The 15,297-nt window shown below is 45.9% G+C and overlaps 1 protein-coding gene across 1 annotated transcript in view; it reads right to left on the bottom strand.

The window, feature by feature from the left end:
• LOC144096666 (palmitoleoyl-protein carboxylesterase notum1-like) overlaps nt 1-15,297 on the bottom strand; it is a 285,055-nt gene that overhangs the window by 96,352 nt on the left and 173,406 nt on the right. Inside the window, exon 4 of the mRNA XM_077629502.1 lies at nt 773-868. Within this exon, the coding sequence (XP_077485628.1) occupies nt 773-868 (96 nt within the window). The remainder of the gene's footprint in view (nt 1-772; nt 869-15,297) is intronic.

The raw sequence follows: 15,297 nt of genomic DNA, 5'->3' as shown, positions 1-15,297 counted from the left end.
CATTACATGCCCTGCTCAAGTCCATTTCGTCCTCTTAATTTCGACTAGGATGCCATAAACACGCGTTTGTTCTCTCAGCCATCTGCCCGCTTCTGGTCTCCTAACGTTAAGGCTATAAATTATAATTAAGTGTACTTAGTAATAGATAACTGCTAAATCTTCGTGTTAGGAAAGTGTCAGTTCTGAACTCGTAGACTGCCTTGAGAAACACTCAGCCGATGTTTTTGCCTCAAAGTGCTACTAGAGGAGCCTTAACTTTTCTGATATGAGATTTTCTGTACATATGCCACTAGGCGAAGGCGTCAACTAAGAATTACACCATTCCGCGAAAAAAAAATGTTTTAAACAACATGTTTTCTATAGTTGTATTGAATGGAATGTAATTATCAGGTATTGAAATTTCTGAACATTCTCTCTCGGTGTTTCCTGCCAATCTTTGTTGAATGTGTCTAAAATCATATATGCCTTTTGTTTCTTTCTTGCTTTATTGAGTAACGACGCTTTTGTACTGTAATTATGGGCACTCTAGTTTATATTCGTTTTGTTTTAATGCGTGCGTTTATGTTGTCATATGATGCAGTTGCACCCTGGTAAATCCTTATTGTGCAATGGAGTATCTCCGAATAAATAAAGGAATAAATATTTACTTCTTGAAGTTTCTTGTGCCCTTTTGGTTCGCAACAACTAAATCGCCCCCGCCCCAGAAGCATCAGAAGCATCAGATTAGTTACCCTCCCTCGGTTTTCTGGACGGCCAGGAAAAAACGGCTCACCTTGGCGTGTTTCCGGCCACTGCAGGGAAGACATCAGATGACGCGTGCGCAACCAGCGTCCTGCGCAGCTCTTCCCATCGTAGCAGTGCCAGCCTCCTACGAGGTAAGGAAATGGAGAAAGTCGGAATACATAGCAGCGCCTGACTCGCCCCGTATATAAATATGACGCGCAAATCAAATCGCGGCCTCGAGATGTAGTCCGAAGGAACCGTGTCATATTACCTGAAGTACTCTCAAGCAGACTGCGTACGGCGCTTCACATTGGGGGCGTCCCGATCTCGAGACAATGCGTCGTGTGCGACTCACAAGAACGCCTCTGTAAGAGTGACAAGCACCTCGACTGCCTCTTGCGAATAGAAATGAACTGTCGCAAATTTTATTTGAAGACATGCAGCCTAGGTGACACCGCTGCCTCTCATAGCTTCACGTTGTAGAGTGGCACTTACGAGTGCGGGGCAATGCTTTTTTTTTTTTGAGGTTCGACTGCAAGCGTGTGACAAAAGAGCTCTGGCGGAAGCTGGGCGGTTGCAGCTTCCACTCTACTGCATGAAGTTGTGATTTGCAGATGTGGCAGCAATTAAGTAGCAGTAATAAAATTAGAACCAGTTAGCTGTATACGGTAATTTGTATACGATAACGATCACTTCTTGTATAGTCTTGAAAGCCTAATATTCCACTTAGGGCTGTAATTTCGCTGCAGACGCAAGTAATGGCTTTTCAAATTACTTCTTTTAAAAAGCAGTCGTGCTCTTTTTGTGGCACCAAGCGTTTCGACTTTGTGGCGGCAAAGCGGGAAAAATGTTTGATGAACACTTTGTGGCTTAGTTGCTCTTGCGGTGCAACAATTAATAAATCTAAAATGGTGGTGAAAGCTCTCACAGGCGTACTTATTAGTGTTTGTCAAAAAAAGTAACTGAAAATTAAGTGGCTTCCTTTTCAGATGTACTTATGACGTTGTTAGCTCTTTTGTGACCAGCATTTGCGCAAGTATTGTAATTACGTTCACAATTTTCTGGGAAGTAATGGGCAATCTAATTTTATTAGTTTTCAGAAGCAAATTTTCAGTGACTGGTAAGGTGGAACGAATGCTTCAAGAGCTCAGAGACGCCGGTGGGGAACGGCAGGTGTTCCCACTCTTGGATAAATTTTTAGCGCAGGAAATACGTAACGATTAACTAAATTTCGGCCAGAATCAAATAAGATGGCTTATTTTATGTACTCACGAAGGCAAGACACAAGATCAAGACGAATAGCCATCGACCGGAACGACCTTTTCGGAAGACTTTCCCAAATCATTCCAAACCTGCCCAACTGAAAGCTGCCATCGAGAAATTTTTCTTGCTTTCTGCCGAACCGTTATATAAAATGCTACATCCTGGGGTCTTGCAACTAGTGGAAATACATAAATCAGTCACTGAACCGAGCATTTTTGTAAAGGTCCCCCCCGCCCCCGCCCCCTCCCACCCCCCCCCCCCCCCCGCATAATTGCCGTTTTTGTGTCCCATGTCGTACGTATAGACAGCGTGGCCACTGGGAGGCCAGCAGTAATAGAAAGCTCGTGTCATAACTGAGTGGCAAGTCGAGATCTAGGATTTATCTATAATGTTTCTATATCACATTGCCTGATGATTAGAAAGAAGTGTGAAGTTAGTTTTGTCCAAAAAATATATTAACGAGCACTAAATATTATTAACCACGGTGAAGTGGCACTCGTGTAAACAGATGCCTTTGCAATGTTTGGTCGCAGATAACTAGAATTTTGTTACTAGAAAAGGACCGGAAATTTATACGGGAAATCTGGATGAGAAATAAGAGTGCGTCAGTTGTTTTGCAATGCCTTAAAATTTTACTCATTCAAAACTTTGGCAAACTGTGCTCACGCAGCTTTTTTCTAAATTTTTACGTTTTTATGTCAACACACGAAAGAACCTATAGCCACCAATGTTTAATGTTGCATTATAAGGAAAAATGTGAAATAAATATACGAAATTCACCGATGTATTTGTCATGAACAAGGAAATATTGCCCAAAGTTCAAGAAAGCACATAACTAAAGAGCTTTAAAAGACGATTATTAAAAGAACATATGTGACAATTTCATGTTTTGTTCATATGTTGTACACCATATGAATCTTTATGGTCACTGAAAACATTAACAGTGCTGGTATAGGCACCTACTCAGCAGCCACTGGACACTGCGGCCGAGGGTTAATTGGTTTGGTCACATAGGAAGTTGTGACCAAATCCTGTTTGGGGAAGGAGTGGGTTGTATGTTCTGGTCACCGAGATCAGGCCACATTCCAAACTTGGTTATGCAAATCCTTCGGCTCGCGGAGTTTTTTTTTTATAATCCGGTGGGGAATTGTGCGCCACCAGCATTAGAACTCCGGTCCTCTAGGACGCGAGGCGTAGAGTGCCGCGATGGCATAGAGGTAGACTTAAAAAAAAAACAACTGATACCTGAATGAATACAAAGCATATGTACTGGTCGGCTTTACCAAAAAAAAAGAAAGATATTATTCATGAGGCTACATCGAAGAACTAAAATATTGTCACTGAAAGCATAATAAAAGCCATATAATGTCCCTTTCAAGGTAATAAGATCGAAGTTGAAGTTCGCACAGGGATGACGTAATTTTTAGCAGGTCCTAGTCCACTATTGTGCTCAGCAAGAATGTATACTTGAAGGGTTATTACGCGAGAAAAAGGTAGCTTTGTGAGGTTATGCCTTTTCCGAGTAGCATATCCGGATAAGAAAGATATCATTTCTGTTATGTCAATCTTGTAATGCCCCTTAATTAGTTGATATGAGAATTTCAATCGCGAACAACGATTTATTTACGCGAGAGAAGAGAAATTAGCCCTATTTAAAAGTTGTGCAACGGAAGTTCTCGTGAAACGTTTTTGGTTCATGAGGGTTTAACGTCCCAAAGCGACCCAGGCTACGAGGGGACGCCGTAGTGAAGGGCTCTGGAAATATCGACCACCTGGCGTTCATTAACGTGCACTGACATCGCACACTACACGGGCCTCTAGAATTTCGCCTCCATGAAAATTCGACCGCCACGGCCGGGATCGAAACTGCATCTTTCGCGTCAGCAGCCGGGCGCCATAGCCACTGAGCCACCGCGGCGGCTCTCGTGAATACGTCTTATATCAAACGCTCTCTTCATTATTTTGGTCCTAATTTAGCGATGTTAGTTTTCTAAAATGGTCACAATGATTAAAGACATAGAAGTAGCTTGATAGAAACCGGAAGGATATGACGATGACAGTACAACAAGCCAATGAATGACACGGGAACATTTTCAACTTACATTGCTTATACGTGCATCCGAAAGTAGCTTGTTTCTGGAAACAGTGCAAGAGTTTTATGCATACTCAACGTTTTGAACGGGGCTAGAGTTAAAGCAGATTTACCCAGACATGTTTATTGCCCAAGCGTATGGACGTAAAGCACAGGGCTTAATTGTTTTGCTTACATTTATATTTAGCGAATTCAAATGACTCCAGCGGACAGGATGAGTGTATCATTAACTAAGGCTATTATATGCAAACCAAAAAATAAAAACATTATTCTAACATGCGATCTTAAGCTAGGTCTGAAACGATAGAAATTGTAGACAATATTAAGATATTAGGGATACATTTCGACAGCCAGCTAAGCTGGAATAATCATGTTAACGCTGTGATCAGTAAGCTTTCTCGTGTCCAGGTATCATTAACCGGCATCGTTACTTACTTCCATGCAAAGTTAAAGTTCTGCTGTATAATTCCCTCTTTATGTCCCAAGTAAACTCTGCGCACTTAGTTTGGCGAACAACTACAGGTACCAATAAAAATAAGATTTACGTTTTACAGAAGAAGGCTCTACTTGCAATACTCAACGTCGCTTCAGATAGAAACACATGCGACTTATTCGGCCTGTTCAATGCCGTAAAGGCATTTGAAATGTATAATGTTAGGCTGGCTGAAACATATAAGAAGGACCTAAGACAAAATGTGAATTAATTGCGTGACACGGCACACCTTTCACTAAATTTACCAGTTTGCCCAAGGAGACAAAGCGAACTGCGGCATATTCCAACATGCCGCACAAAATATGGTACATACAGTTTAGCAAACACGCTGCCCCGTCTTTTAAATAAGTTTCATGCTGCAAGCAAAAGTTTATGTATCACGAGCATGCCGCAAAAATATACAGGATGTATGTGCTACTTTTTAAATTTCAGCATGCTTTTACTGCTTCCTATCTCTTTTGTTCCATAAAGTGTTGACCTGATTTGAGTAACCAACGACATGTATTTCTGTGAAGTATATTTTTCTGTTGCTTTTTTGTTATCATTTTTTTGTGCATTTCATTTCCTCATTGTCTTTTCTAATGATATTTGTGTATGTATGTTGGCTGCTGCCCTGTAATGTAGGGGCCGAGGGGCATGTCAAGCCACAATTTCTGGCTTTTTCCCCTCGACCCTCACCATGCATACATGAGAAATAAATTGAATTGAATTGAATTGCCCTCATCAATCACTTTGTCACGACCATCTCCACTAAACAACGCGTTGCATCTTCGGTATATATTATGAAACAAGCAACCTTTGTTTTGTTAACGACATCAATAATACGTGAATTGAGAAAGAAGGGACCTAAACATTCCCTAGCGGTGCTCCGCTTGTAGGTGACAGCATAGTTGAAGAAAACCCATTAATCTTTACATAACGTTAACGCTCTCACAAACGAGAATGTATAATTGCTAAAAGAGTTCCCAGAATTCCACACTGTGAGATTATGACCCAACGAAGGTCGCTTTTTATTAAATCAATTGCTCGGGTAAAGTCTACAAAAAGAACGAATACTTAATAACAATCCCTAAAATAACACCGAAGAAATATTTTAAGCTGCATGGTCACTTTCAGTTGATAGATATTTACAAACCCGTTCTCCGATACTGTAATATTTTGTCTCAGAAAATGCAAACAGCAGAGTTTGGATCCCTTCTCAAGTACTGTGGAAATGACAGGCAACGGATAAATTAGGCTATGATTAGTATATGGTTGTTGCCACACTTTTAGATACTGAATTCACCTTCGCTATTTACCAAAAAAAAATACCGGACGGAAGAGAATGGTTGAAGATGTGGACTATATGAATAGCATACTTGCACGATAGCACCTACATACTATGAGCAATACGGAAAAAGCTGGAGTATTAAGATTATGAAAGACAGTATTGACTTATTCTGGCGTTAATGGAGCAAGAAAGACAGTAGACATTGCTGAAATAAACTGTACACCATACGCGCAAGACGACGGAGGGGAATCAACTAGGAAGGGTTCCCTTTAAGGGGAAAGTATTTCAGAGAAGGATAATTGAGGCGAGGCAGCAAAAGGTGCTGTTTTAGTTCGGTGGGGAAAGTAACATGAGCCAGGAGAAATGGAGCGCACAGTAAGAAGTCTATTTCATATTTAGCCCCACATTGGGGCTCTTCCACGTCAATTTCCTGTTCTCTCGTTTGCGGAAGGACGTGTTGGTGGTCGATAAATCATTTCTGCGAACTCTTCTAATAACTCTCCTCTCCAGTTTCTTGCCTACATTCGCATTGAAGTCGGCCATCAGTACAGTGTACTGTTATTTTCTTTATTCCGGGGTTCTTCATGTACGTTAAAGATACAAAGAGGGCAATGGCATTAGAAATATGGATAAGATAGTTAAACTATCCGAACAGTTCTACACACATCTATACAGTAGACAACGTAATCAGAACTTTAAAGGGGCTGTGAAAAAGGGTCTCAACAAAATACAATGTGCCTAGGATGCTAAACGTCGTCACTTCACAAATATCCTCCAGCAAGAAGTTTTTTAGATGCGCTTCGTAGAAGCTAAGTTATCTGTAGTCAAAATTTGAATTTCTGCGTCTTCATGCCTTTCTTTCTCCTCTCGCCACTTTTTGCACGCTGAAATGTCGGCGCTCCTCCGAGGCGGGGGTTTCCCCACTGAATCTTCTCATGCAGAGAGGCCTCACCCACACAGACCGGCTCCACCATGTCCCTGACGGCGGAGCCCTCTGTCCTCGCCTCTCGGGACGCCCCCTCTTCAGGATGGGCATGCTCTCCGCTGCCTATATGGAGTGCCTGGGCTCTTCCAACAGCCAACCGGCCCTCCCCCCACCACCTACGAGTCATCCCCTGCAGGTCTCATTGCACTTCGGAAGCACGTCCAAGCGCCACGCACCAGCTGCGGCCCTCAAACAGACTGCTGGTGCCTCCCTGGAAGAGAGCAAAAGCTCCACTTTCTTCCCCCACGGCTCGGTGCTTCCGGCCACAGGACAGACGGCAGAGGCACTCGTGTCTCCGCAGCTTAACGTGACCAGGACCTACAGGCTGCCCTTCCCGAGCAGTTCCACTGCGGCTGAGCTGGCAGGGCTCCACTTGGCAGCTGACCTGATTGCGGCCATCCCACCCGGTCATGTCGCGGTCCTCTGTGACTCCCGGCCAGCCCTACAGCTGCTGTCCAGGTCCCCCACGACAACTTGGCCTCTACCTCCGTACTTAGGGCCCGCCTGCAGACCCTGGAGGATGCGGGCCACCATATCACGCTGCATTGGGTGCCGGGCCACTCCGGCATTGACGGCAACGACCTGGCCGACGCTCTGGCCAAGTCCGCCCACGCGGATGTGTCCCCGGTATCCTTTTCAGTGACATAGCCTGATTTTGCCCGCCCTCTCCTCTTGCAGGTGGTACGGGCCCTTCACCCTGACCGGAGGATCGCGGCCTACCAGCCTTTCCGCCGGCTCTCGGACCAGCTGCTTCGGCGGGACCGAGCCCTCCTCCTGCGCCTGCGCATCGAGTGTACATGGACACCCTCCAGGTTGTACACCTGTGGCAGGCCCCCCTCTCCAGCCTGCCCATCCTGCGGGGACATGGGGACGCTCGGCCACCTCCTGCTGGCGTGCCCGACGCTTGACCCGTCCTGACAATGACTCGAGTCGGGATACCGGGACCTCGGTCTCCCGTCTACAACGGAGAACGACCTCTTCTTCCCGGCTCGCAACCAACTCCTGCACATCGGGTTCTCCTCCATATCTGCACTATATAAAAAAAAAGAAAAATCCATGTTTTTATTAGAAAAGAAAACCTTACTTTGGCCGGCCTAGTTAAGCTCTTCTTGCCTTTTGTTATGTTCAGTCACACCGATATTTGTATTTTATGTGCAATTCTGTGCAACAATGTTGACTCGCGAATATACTTTTTACAGCATTTCTTAATTGTGTACCTTAAATGAATGTGTGCTGTTTTTATCTTGTTCTTTTTTTTATGTTTTCGTGCATAATGTTATATACAATGTCTCTTTGGTGTTGTGATCTGTTTTTCTTTTGGTTAAACCTGCCCACTGCTCAGTGGTAGAGTGTAAAGGGGGCGAACGCTTCGTCAGGCAACTTTTGATTGCCTTTTTGTTCGCCTCCTCGGCAACCAAGTGTTGTTGAAATAAATCTGAATCTGAATCTGAATCCTCTCCTTCCTCGAGGAGACTCGCCTGAGCCTCCTCCCCTAGACCTTCGCCCCGTCTAGTACGAGGCAAAGGCTCTGAGTGCACCGACACTCCTTCCCGCCGCCCGGTGCTTTCACACACTCTCAGTGCACCGAGGTCTCTTCCCCCCGCCCGGTGCTTGCACAAACTCCCAGTGCACCGTGGCTCCTTCCCCCGCCCGGCGCTTGCACACACTCCCAGTGCACCGAGGCTTCTTCCCCCGCCCGGCGCTTGCACACACTCTCAGTGCACAGAGGCCCTTCCCCCCGCCCGGTGCTTGCACACACTCCCAGTGTACCGTGGCTCCTTCCCCCGCCCGGCGCTTGCACACACTCCCAGTGCACCGAGGCTCCTTTCCTCCGCCCGCTGCTTGCACAAACTCCCAGTGCACCAAGGCCACTTCCCCTCGCCAGGTGCTTGCACACACTCCCAGTGCACCGAGGCCCCTTCCCCCCGCCCGGTGCTTGCGCACACTCCCAGTGCACTGTGGCTCCTTCCCCCACCCGGTGCTTGCACAAACTCCAAGTGCACCGAGGCCCCTTCCCCCCGCCCGGTGCTTGCACACACTCCTAGTTCACCAAGGGCCCTTCCCCACGCCCGGTGCTTGCACACACTCAAAGTGCACCGTGGCTCCTTCCCCCCGCCCGGTGCTTGCACACGCTCTCAGTGCACAGAGGCCCCTACACCACGCCCAGTGCTTGCACACACTCCCAGTGAACCGTGGCTCCTTCCCCCCGCCCGGTGCTTGCACACACTCTCAGTGCACCGAGGCCCCTACACCACGCCCGGTGCTTGCACACACTCCCAGTGAACCGTGGCTCCTTCCCCCGCCCGGTGCTTGCACAAACTCCCAGTGCACCGAGGCTCCTTTCCCCCGCCCGGTGCTTGTACAAACTCCCAGTGCACCGAGGTCCCTTCAACCCGCCCGGTGCTTGCACACACTCCCAGTGCACCGATGCCCCTTCCCCCCGCCCGGTGCTTGCACACACTCCCAGTGCACCGAGGCCCCTTCCCCCACGCGGTGCTTGCACACATTCCCAGTGCACCGTGGCCCCCTCCCTGGTGCGAGCTGATGTCCCTGCTGCGGCGGTGCGACTGCAACACTGCTGACTGTGTCCCATGGCCAAGGACTGCACCTGACGCGACGACGACCACTTCCCCCTCCCGTCCCCCACATCCCCTTCCCATTGTCCCCAAGAGTGATGCCCAAAGGGCCAACATACGTCGGGACCAGTATCCCCCTCCCCAGAATATCTCATAGCATCAACCACCACCACCGCCTCCGCCGGCTCCTCGCACTCGCACCCTCCGCCGGCTGCCGACGCAGGCGAACCAAAGCTAGCAGTCCGCTGCTGAAGTATTTGGCGCTACATGACGTAATGAGCGCGGATGCAGACGTAACGAGCGCGGATTCGGGCAAAAGCGCAGTATCGCGGGTAGGCGCTTGGCGCGCAAGGGGGCAGTTTTAAAAATTATACCGTAAATTATCGCCTCACTTTTGAGGTCTCGTGCGCGGAATGAACGCTCGTTGGCCTGCACTCTACGTAATGCCAGCATTTTGTCGACAACCTCAAACACCCTTTTTAGGGACCCTTTAACGAGAGAGCCAGTAGCCCACAGCAATGGACAACCCGCCAGTAACGAAAGAAGTAAAGACAGCCTTAGGAGCAATGCAAAGTGGAAAAACAGCTGGTGAGGATCAGGTAACAGCTGATTTGTTGAAAGAGGGAGGTGAGATTGTGTTAAACAAAACCACCGTGTGTACACAATGCCTTATGACATCGAGCGTTCGAGAAGCTTGGAACAACGCCAATGTCACCTCAATTCATAAGAAAGGAGACGTCAAGGACTTGAAAAATTACAGAACGATCAGCTTACCCTCAATTGCCTACAGGGAATTTACTGTGGTAATCGCTAATAGAGCAAGCGCAATCTTAGACTTCAATCAACCAAATGATCAGGCAGGCTTTCGTAAAGCATACTCGACAATCGACCATATTCGCACTATCAGTCAGGTGATAGATAAATGTGCACAATATAGCCAGCCCCTACATATAGGCGTCATAGATAACGAGAAAGCGTTTGACTCAGTCGAAACTGCAGTAGTCATGGAGGCACTCTGGAATCAGGGTAAACAGGAGCTGTACGTCAAAATACTGGAAAATATCTATAACGGCTGCACAGCTACAAAATCCTCCATAAAGTAAACAATAAACTTTCAATAAGGTACGCTACCACGCAGGGAGACACGAACTCGCAAATGCTCTTCACCGCCTGTTTAAAGGAGGTATTCAGAGGCATAGATTGGCAACAGCTGGCAATAAGAGTAATGGAGAATACCTTAGTATTCTGTGATTCGCTGGTGACACTGCCTTGTTATGTCATTCAGGAGATTGACTGCATAGCATGATCAATGAGTTGGACAAGCCGAGAAGAACGGTGGGTCTAAAAATTGATAACCAGAGAACCAGGTAAGGTTTAACAATCTTGGAAGTGAACAGCCGTTTACGCTTGCTAGCGAAGTGCTGCAAATGGTAAGGGAATACGTCTACTTACGGCAGTGAGTGACCGCCGATCCGGACAATGGGAGTGAAATAACTACTGTAGCGATCATCATCGCGGTACCGCGGCTGCAGCGCCAGCGAGCGCGAGCTTGGAACTCTGGGCTCTGTCGAGCGCGAGCATGAACGCCAGAGAGCTCCCGTGGTCGGCAAGCAGCTCGAACGCTTCGTTTTTCAGCTGGCTAGGCCTCACCGCGCATGTGCCCGTCGTCCAGCGAAACAATTCTGGCTGCCTCCACACCCACACTAGAAGAATAAGAATGGGATGGAGTGCTTTTGGCAGGTTCTCTCATATTAAGAATGGCAGTTTTCCAATATCCCTGAAGGCAGAAGTATATAACAGCTCTATCTTACCAGTACTCGCCTGTGGGACACAAATTTGTATGATAAGGAAAGGGTTCAACTTAAATTGAAGACCACGCAGAACGCTATATATGGAAAGGAAAAGCAAAGATGTAACTGTAAAGGACAGAAATTGAGCACAATGGGTCAGGGAACAAACGCGGTTAATGACTGTCTAGCTGAAATCACGAGGAAATCATGGATGCGGGCAGAGCATGTGCTGCGAAGGCAAGAAACGGGTGGGAATCAGATGGATGGAATCCGATTTCCCTACGAAATCGGATTGAACGTCCCAGCTCCCACCATAATTTTCAGCTCACCTCTTAAAGTAGCAGGAGCCAACCAATGCGTGGAGCGCCTTTCGGCCAGTCGCGTGGAGGCTTCGCTTTAGTTTTTGTTTTGTTTTTAGGTTTCCGTGAATAAATTGTTTCAGTCAGAGACAACATGACTGCAATTTAGGCGCACGGAAATAAAAATACGCATGAACTCTGCTTTACGGATTACTCCGCCAATGGCACGCGGTGAGCCGCAAAGCGATTGGCTGAAAGGCACTCCATGTGTTGACTCCTGCTACTTTAGGGAGGTGAGAGCAAAAAAAAAAATGCGGGATCCGGGACGTTTATTTCGACTTAATAGCGAAATCAGCCATACAGGGCAATAATTCGAAGTTTCTAAGAATGCTCGGAGCTTTTATAGACAGAGTTCCTGCGGTAAAAAGGCGGGTTCAGAATCCTCTTTAGTGCACCTTCAGGAGTAACAGAATTGTATCTAAGAGAAGGCAAGCCTGGCAGGCGGCGCAGGAAGGTCGGTTGGCGGATGAGATTTACAAGCTGGTAGAGATAGGGTGGCCGCATCGGGCACAGGACAGGGTTAATTGAAGAGATATGAGAGAGGCATTTGCCCTGCAATGAGCGCAGTCAGGCTGGTGATAATGACCAGATTAACCGGCGCATTTGTTGTGCATCCCAATCTATGTATTATGTTCGTACCACCTTGCTAAAATCACCCCACGATGATTGCAGTATTTAAAAAACACAAATAAAATAAATCTTTATTCATGACCCTTCAACATTATTGTCTCCTTATAAGGGTCCTTGTCGAGGAAGCATTAACTTGCAGAAGCTCTTCGAGTGGTATTTAATCAGTACTGGGGCTTTCAAAGAAAAGTCAATTTCAAAATCGGTAAAGTAACATTTGCCATCTTTATGATTACGCCTTGCTCAATGATACGGACAACAAATCATATGAAACTTTTTCCATCAGCTACTCTAGTGGAGCTTGGAAAGCTTTTATCAACGAACTCGCTGCGCGGTCTAAGCTGTTTTTCACACCTATCTAACGAACTAAATGCGGTGCGCAGAGGTTTTTGTTAGTTCCTCCCGTTAGTTTTGAACCGATAGCTGAAAGCGGCCTTGAAATTGCCTACTTTTAGAATGTTGATTTACTGAATTCTCTTAATGTTTCTATTGTTTTTTTTTCAGGAAAAGAAATGGTGCAGTAACTGTCTCTTATTTCTAGGTGCACACCTGATCCTGGGCCGTAAGGGAAGGGATATAGGAGGGAGTGAAAGAAGAAAAAAAGAAAGAGGTGCCGTAGTGGAGGTCTCCGGAATAATTTGACACAAATCTAGTTCGAAAATGTGCAAACACGTTCAGAATAGGCCACAGGTCAAAAGCTAAAAAATAGGTTGAAGATGCCTGTGGCCTATGTAAAAGCCACGTGAAAAAAAAATGAACAGACACCTACAGCACTGGGACCACCGGGGGATCTTTAACTTGCACTGACATCACACAGCACACGGGCGCCTAACTATCGTTTTGGTTACAAAATTCCACACATGATGCGGTCCGTTCTGCCGAGTTAGTTTGCAGGTTGACTTTCGTCTTGCAGAAAGTGTCGACTCGGTTTAAGTGCTTCAGTTGAAAGCTTGTACTCTATTATCTAAGCTGCTGAGTTTTGTTTGCTCTGTGGCCGAATGCATTTTGTGCTCATGTGAACAATTACTGTTGATTCATTATTCTTATTTATCATCGAATAGTTTTGTTCATTTACGCGATTTCTTTTCTCTGCTTGTAAGCTCCGTGATATTGCGCTTTGTATTATTGGAGAAGCTGCTATTGAACTCTTACACTTTAGGCGATGAAGCCAGTCAAGCTCAATAGAGCTTTTTCTTTATTATTATTTTTTTTATTTATAGAAACGATCTTAGGTGAAAATTCATAAATGCTGTAAACACGTTGAATTACATTGCTGGTCGAGAGCCTCTCGAGTGACATCATCTGCGAGGTTCCACACGCCGTGCAGCTCTGAAGGAACCCGTTTTCTGCAAGCCGCATGAAAGCTCAGCCGATTTTTTTTTTTTCAGCCGGGAAGTGGAAATTTAAATAACTGGGCAACGTATTGTGTGAAACCGTCGTAACTGGCTGTATAGACTTAATGAACCACCATGTCGCACAGCTGACGTTTCAGTTGCCGCACTACATATCTGGACATATACATTTCTGTCCCTCAAAACGCAGGACAAGGCACGTTCTTCGGCAAGCGAAACATTTCAGCGCCTTTTAGGGCTTATGCGAGGCTCCTGCTTCAAGGCGCAACGCTGGTTTAGGGGGGCGGGCCTCACACCAAATTCCGGGGTATGACTGACTGCGGATACAGCCAGATGTCCTATTTGCCACAGCCATCTGCACTAATGGAGCGGCGACCAGGAACAAGTTAAGGCTTACGCCTGCTCATTTATTTTAAAGAAAACTGGACAAATCATAAAAATATAATATAATTTCTTTTATGCCTGATGAAAACTTGTTTTTCCTTGAATTTTAAGCAATTATATTTTCTTATCAGTAAAACATATATCATTGAATTTTTGTATCCATTAAAAGCAAATATTTGCAAACAGTGCACAGAATCGTTTAAAATGAAATTTGTCAAACAATGCAGAATATACAAGTTATGATTATACTCTTTCATTTCTGAGATAAAAGCCAACTTTTAGCGAAAACCGGAAAACTGCACAGTAGCAAGATTTCAAAATTTGTGAAAAATACCTAAAGTTTAATGTTGACATGAATAATTGCACGCCCCGTGCAGTAATTCGCTATTCCGCCTAAAAAGTTCAAGCCACGTGCTTAACCACGTGTTTTCAATTATTAATTACGAAAGTTAGCGAAAGCAGCCACTGTCATAGAAAACAGTGTCTGTGTAGAGGGGCTCTATTTACCATACCAGCAAAATTGTGCAACACGTTTTAATGCTTATGGACATATGCATATTCATGTAGTTTGGAATGTGTTGGCTGAATCAGAAAAGTATGAAAAATTCTTTTGTTATAATGTACGGTACCTAAACTTCTTGTGGTTTTGTGCTGTCTTCAATTTTCTGCAAAATATTGTTTCCAGATAGATGATGGGGCGTGAAAAAAGACACAGACATCGTATCAGAACCACATACAACTCACAATGGCGCTCTATGTGTCGTATGTATGTTTCTCAAAGTGTGTGTGCCACCCATCACTCATTTGGAATAATGCACAAACGTGCCCACATCAAGGTTCTACATATGAACATATTTTTTTATTCGCGATAGGTACCGCGGCGAACTTTATATTAAAATCTAAAGAACCTTCTGAGTTGACTTGAGTGGTTGTAAACTACCGGTGGGATTAGCTTTGCAGTTGCTGCCGGCAATTGCTCCAAAGTAGACGCACTTAAATAGAAATCACAGAAACACTGTCCGCAAAAAAAAACCCAAATAGACACTCCTGCGGTCACCATGTGGAGGCCAAATCCGTGTCCTGCAGGTAAGTAGAAGAAGGCGAGAAGCATCCCTTCTACTCGACTGGCTCCCGCGCGGGAAAACAATGTCCTAAAGAGAACTGTGAGGAACTCCGGCCTTCCTGAGGGATCCGAATAACACAGCCCGTTCCGTGTTATACAAAGTACAGCACAAGAGGTAATGTTCTATGTCACCACACACACCACACGTGTAACACAATGGTGACAACGCTAGGCCAGTCTTATACATCCACGCCGGCGTACGAGCAGAATCCGTGCGAACGCGGTGCAGCAAAGTGGCTTGGTACCTTTTGAGACCCTTG

The sequence above is a fragment of the Amblyomma americanum genome, chromosome 7 (genome assembly GCF_052857255.1).
Source record: "Amblyomma americanum isolate KBUSLIRL-KWMA chromosome 7, ASM5285725v1, whole genome shotgun sequence".
Taxonomy (NCBI): Eukaryota; Metazoa; Arthropoda; class Arachnida; order Ixodida; family Ixodidae; genus Amblyomma; species Amblyomma americanum.
Note: the sequence above shows the minus strand (reverse complement) of the source record. Positions and strands in the feature narration are given on the sequence as shown.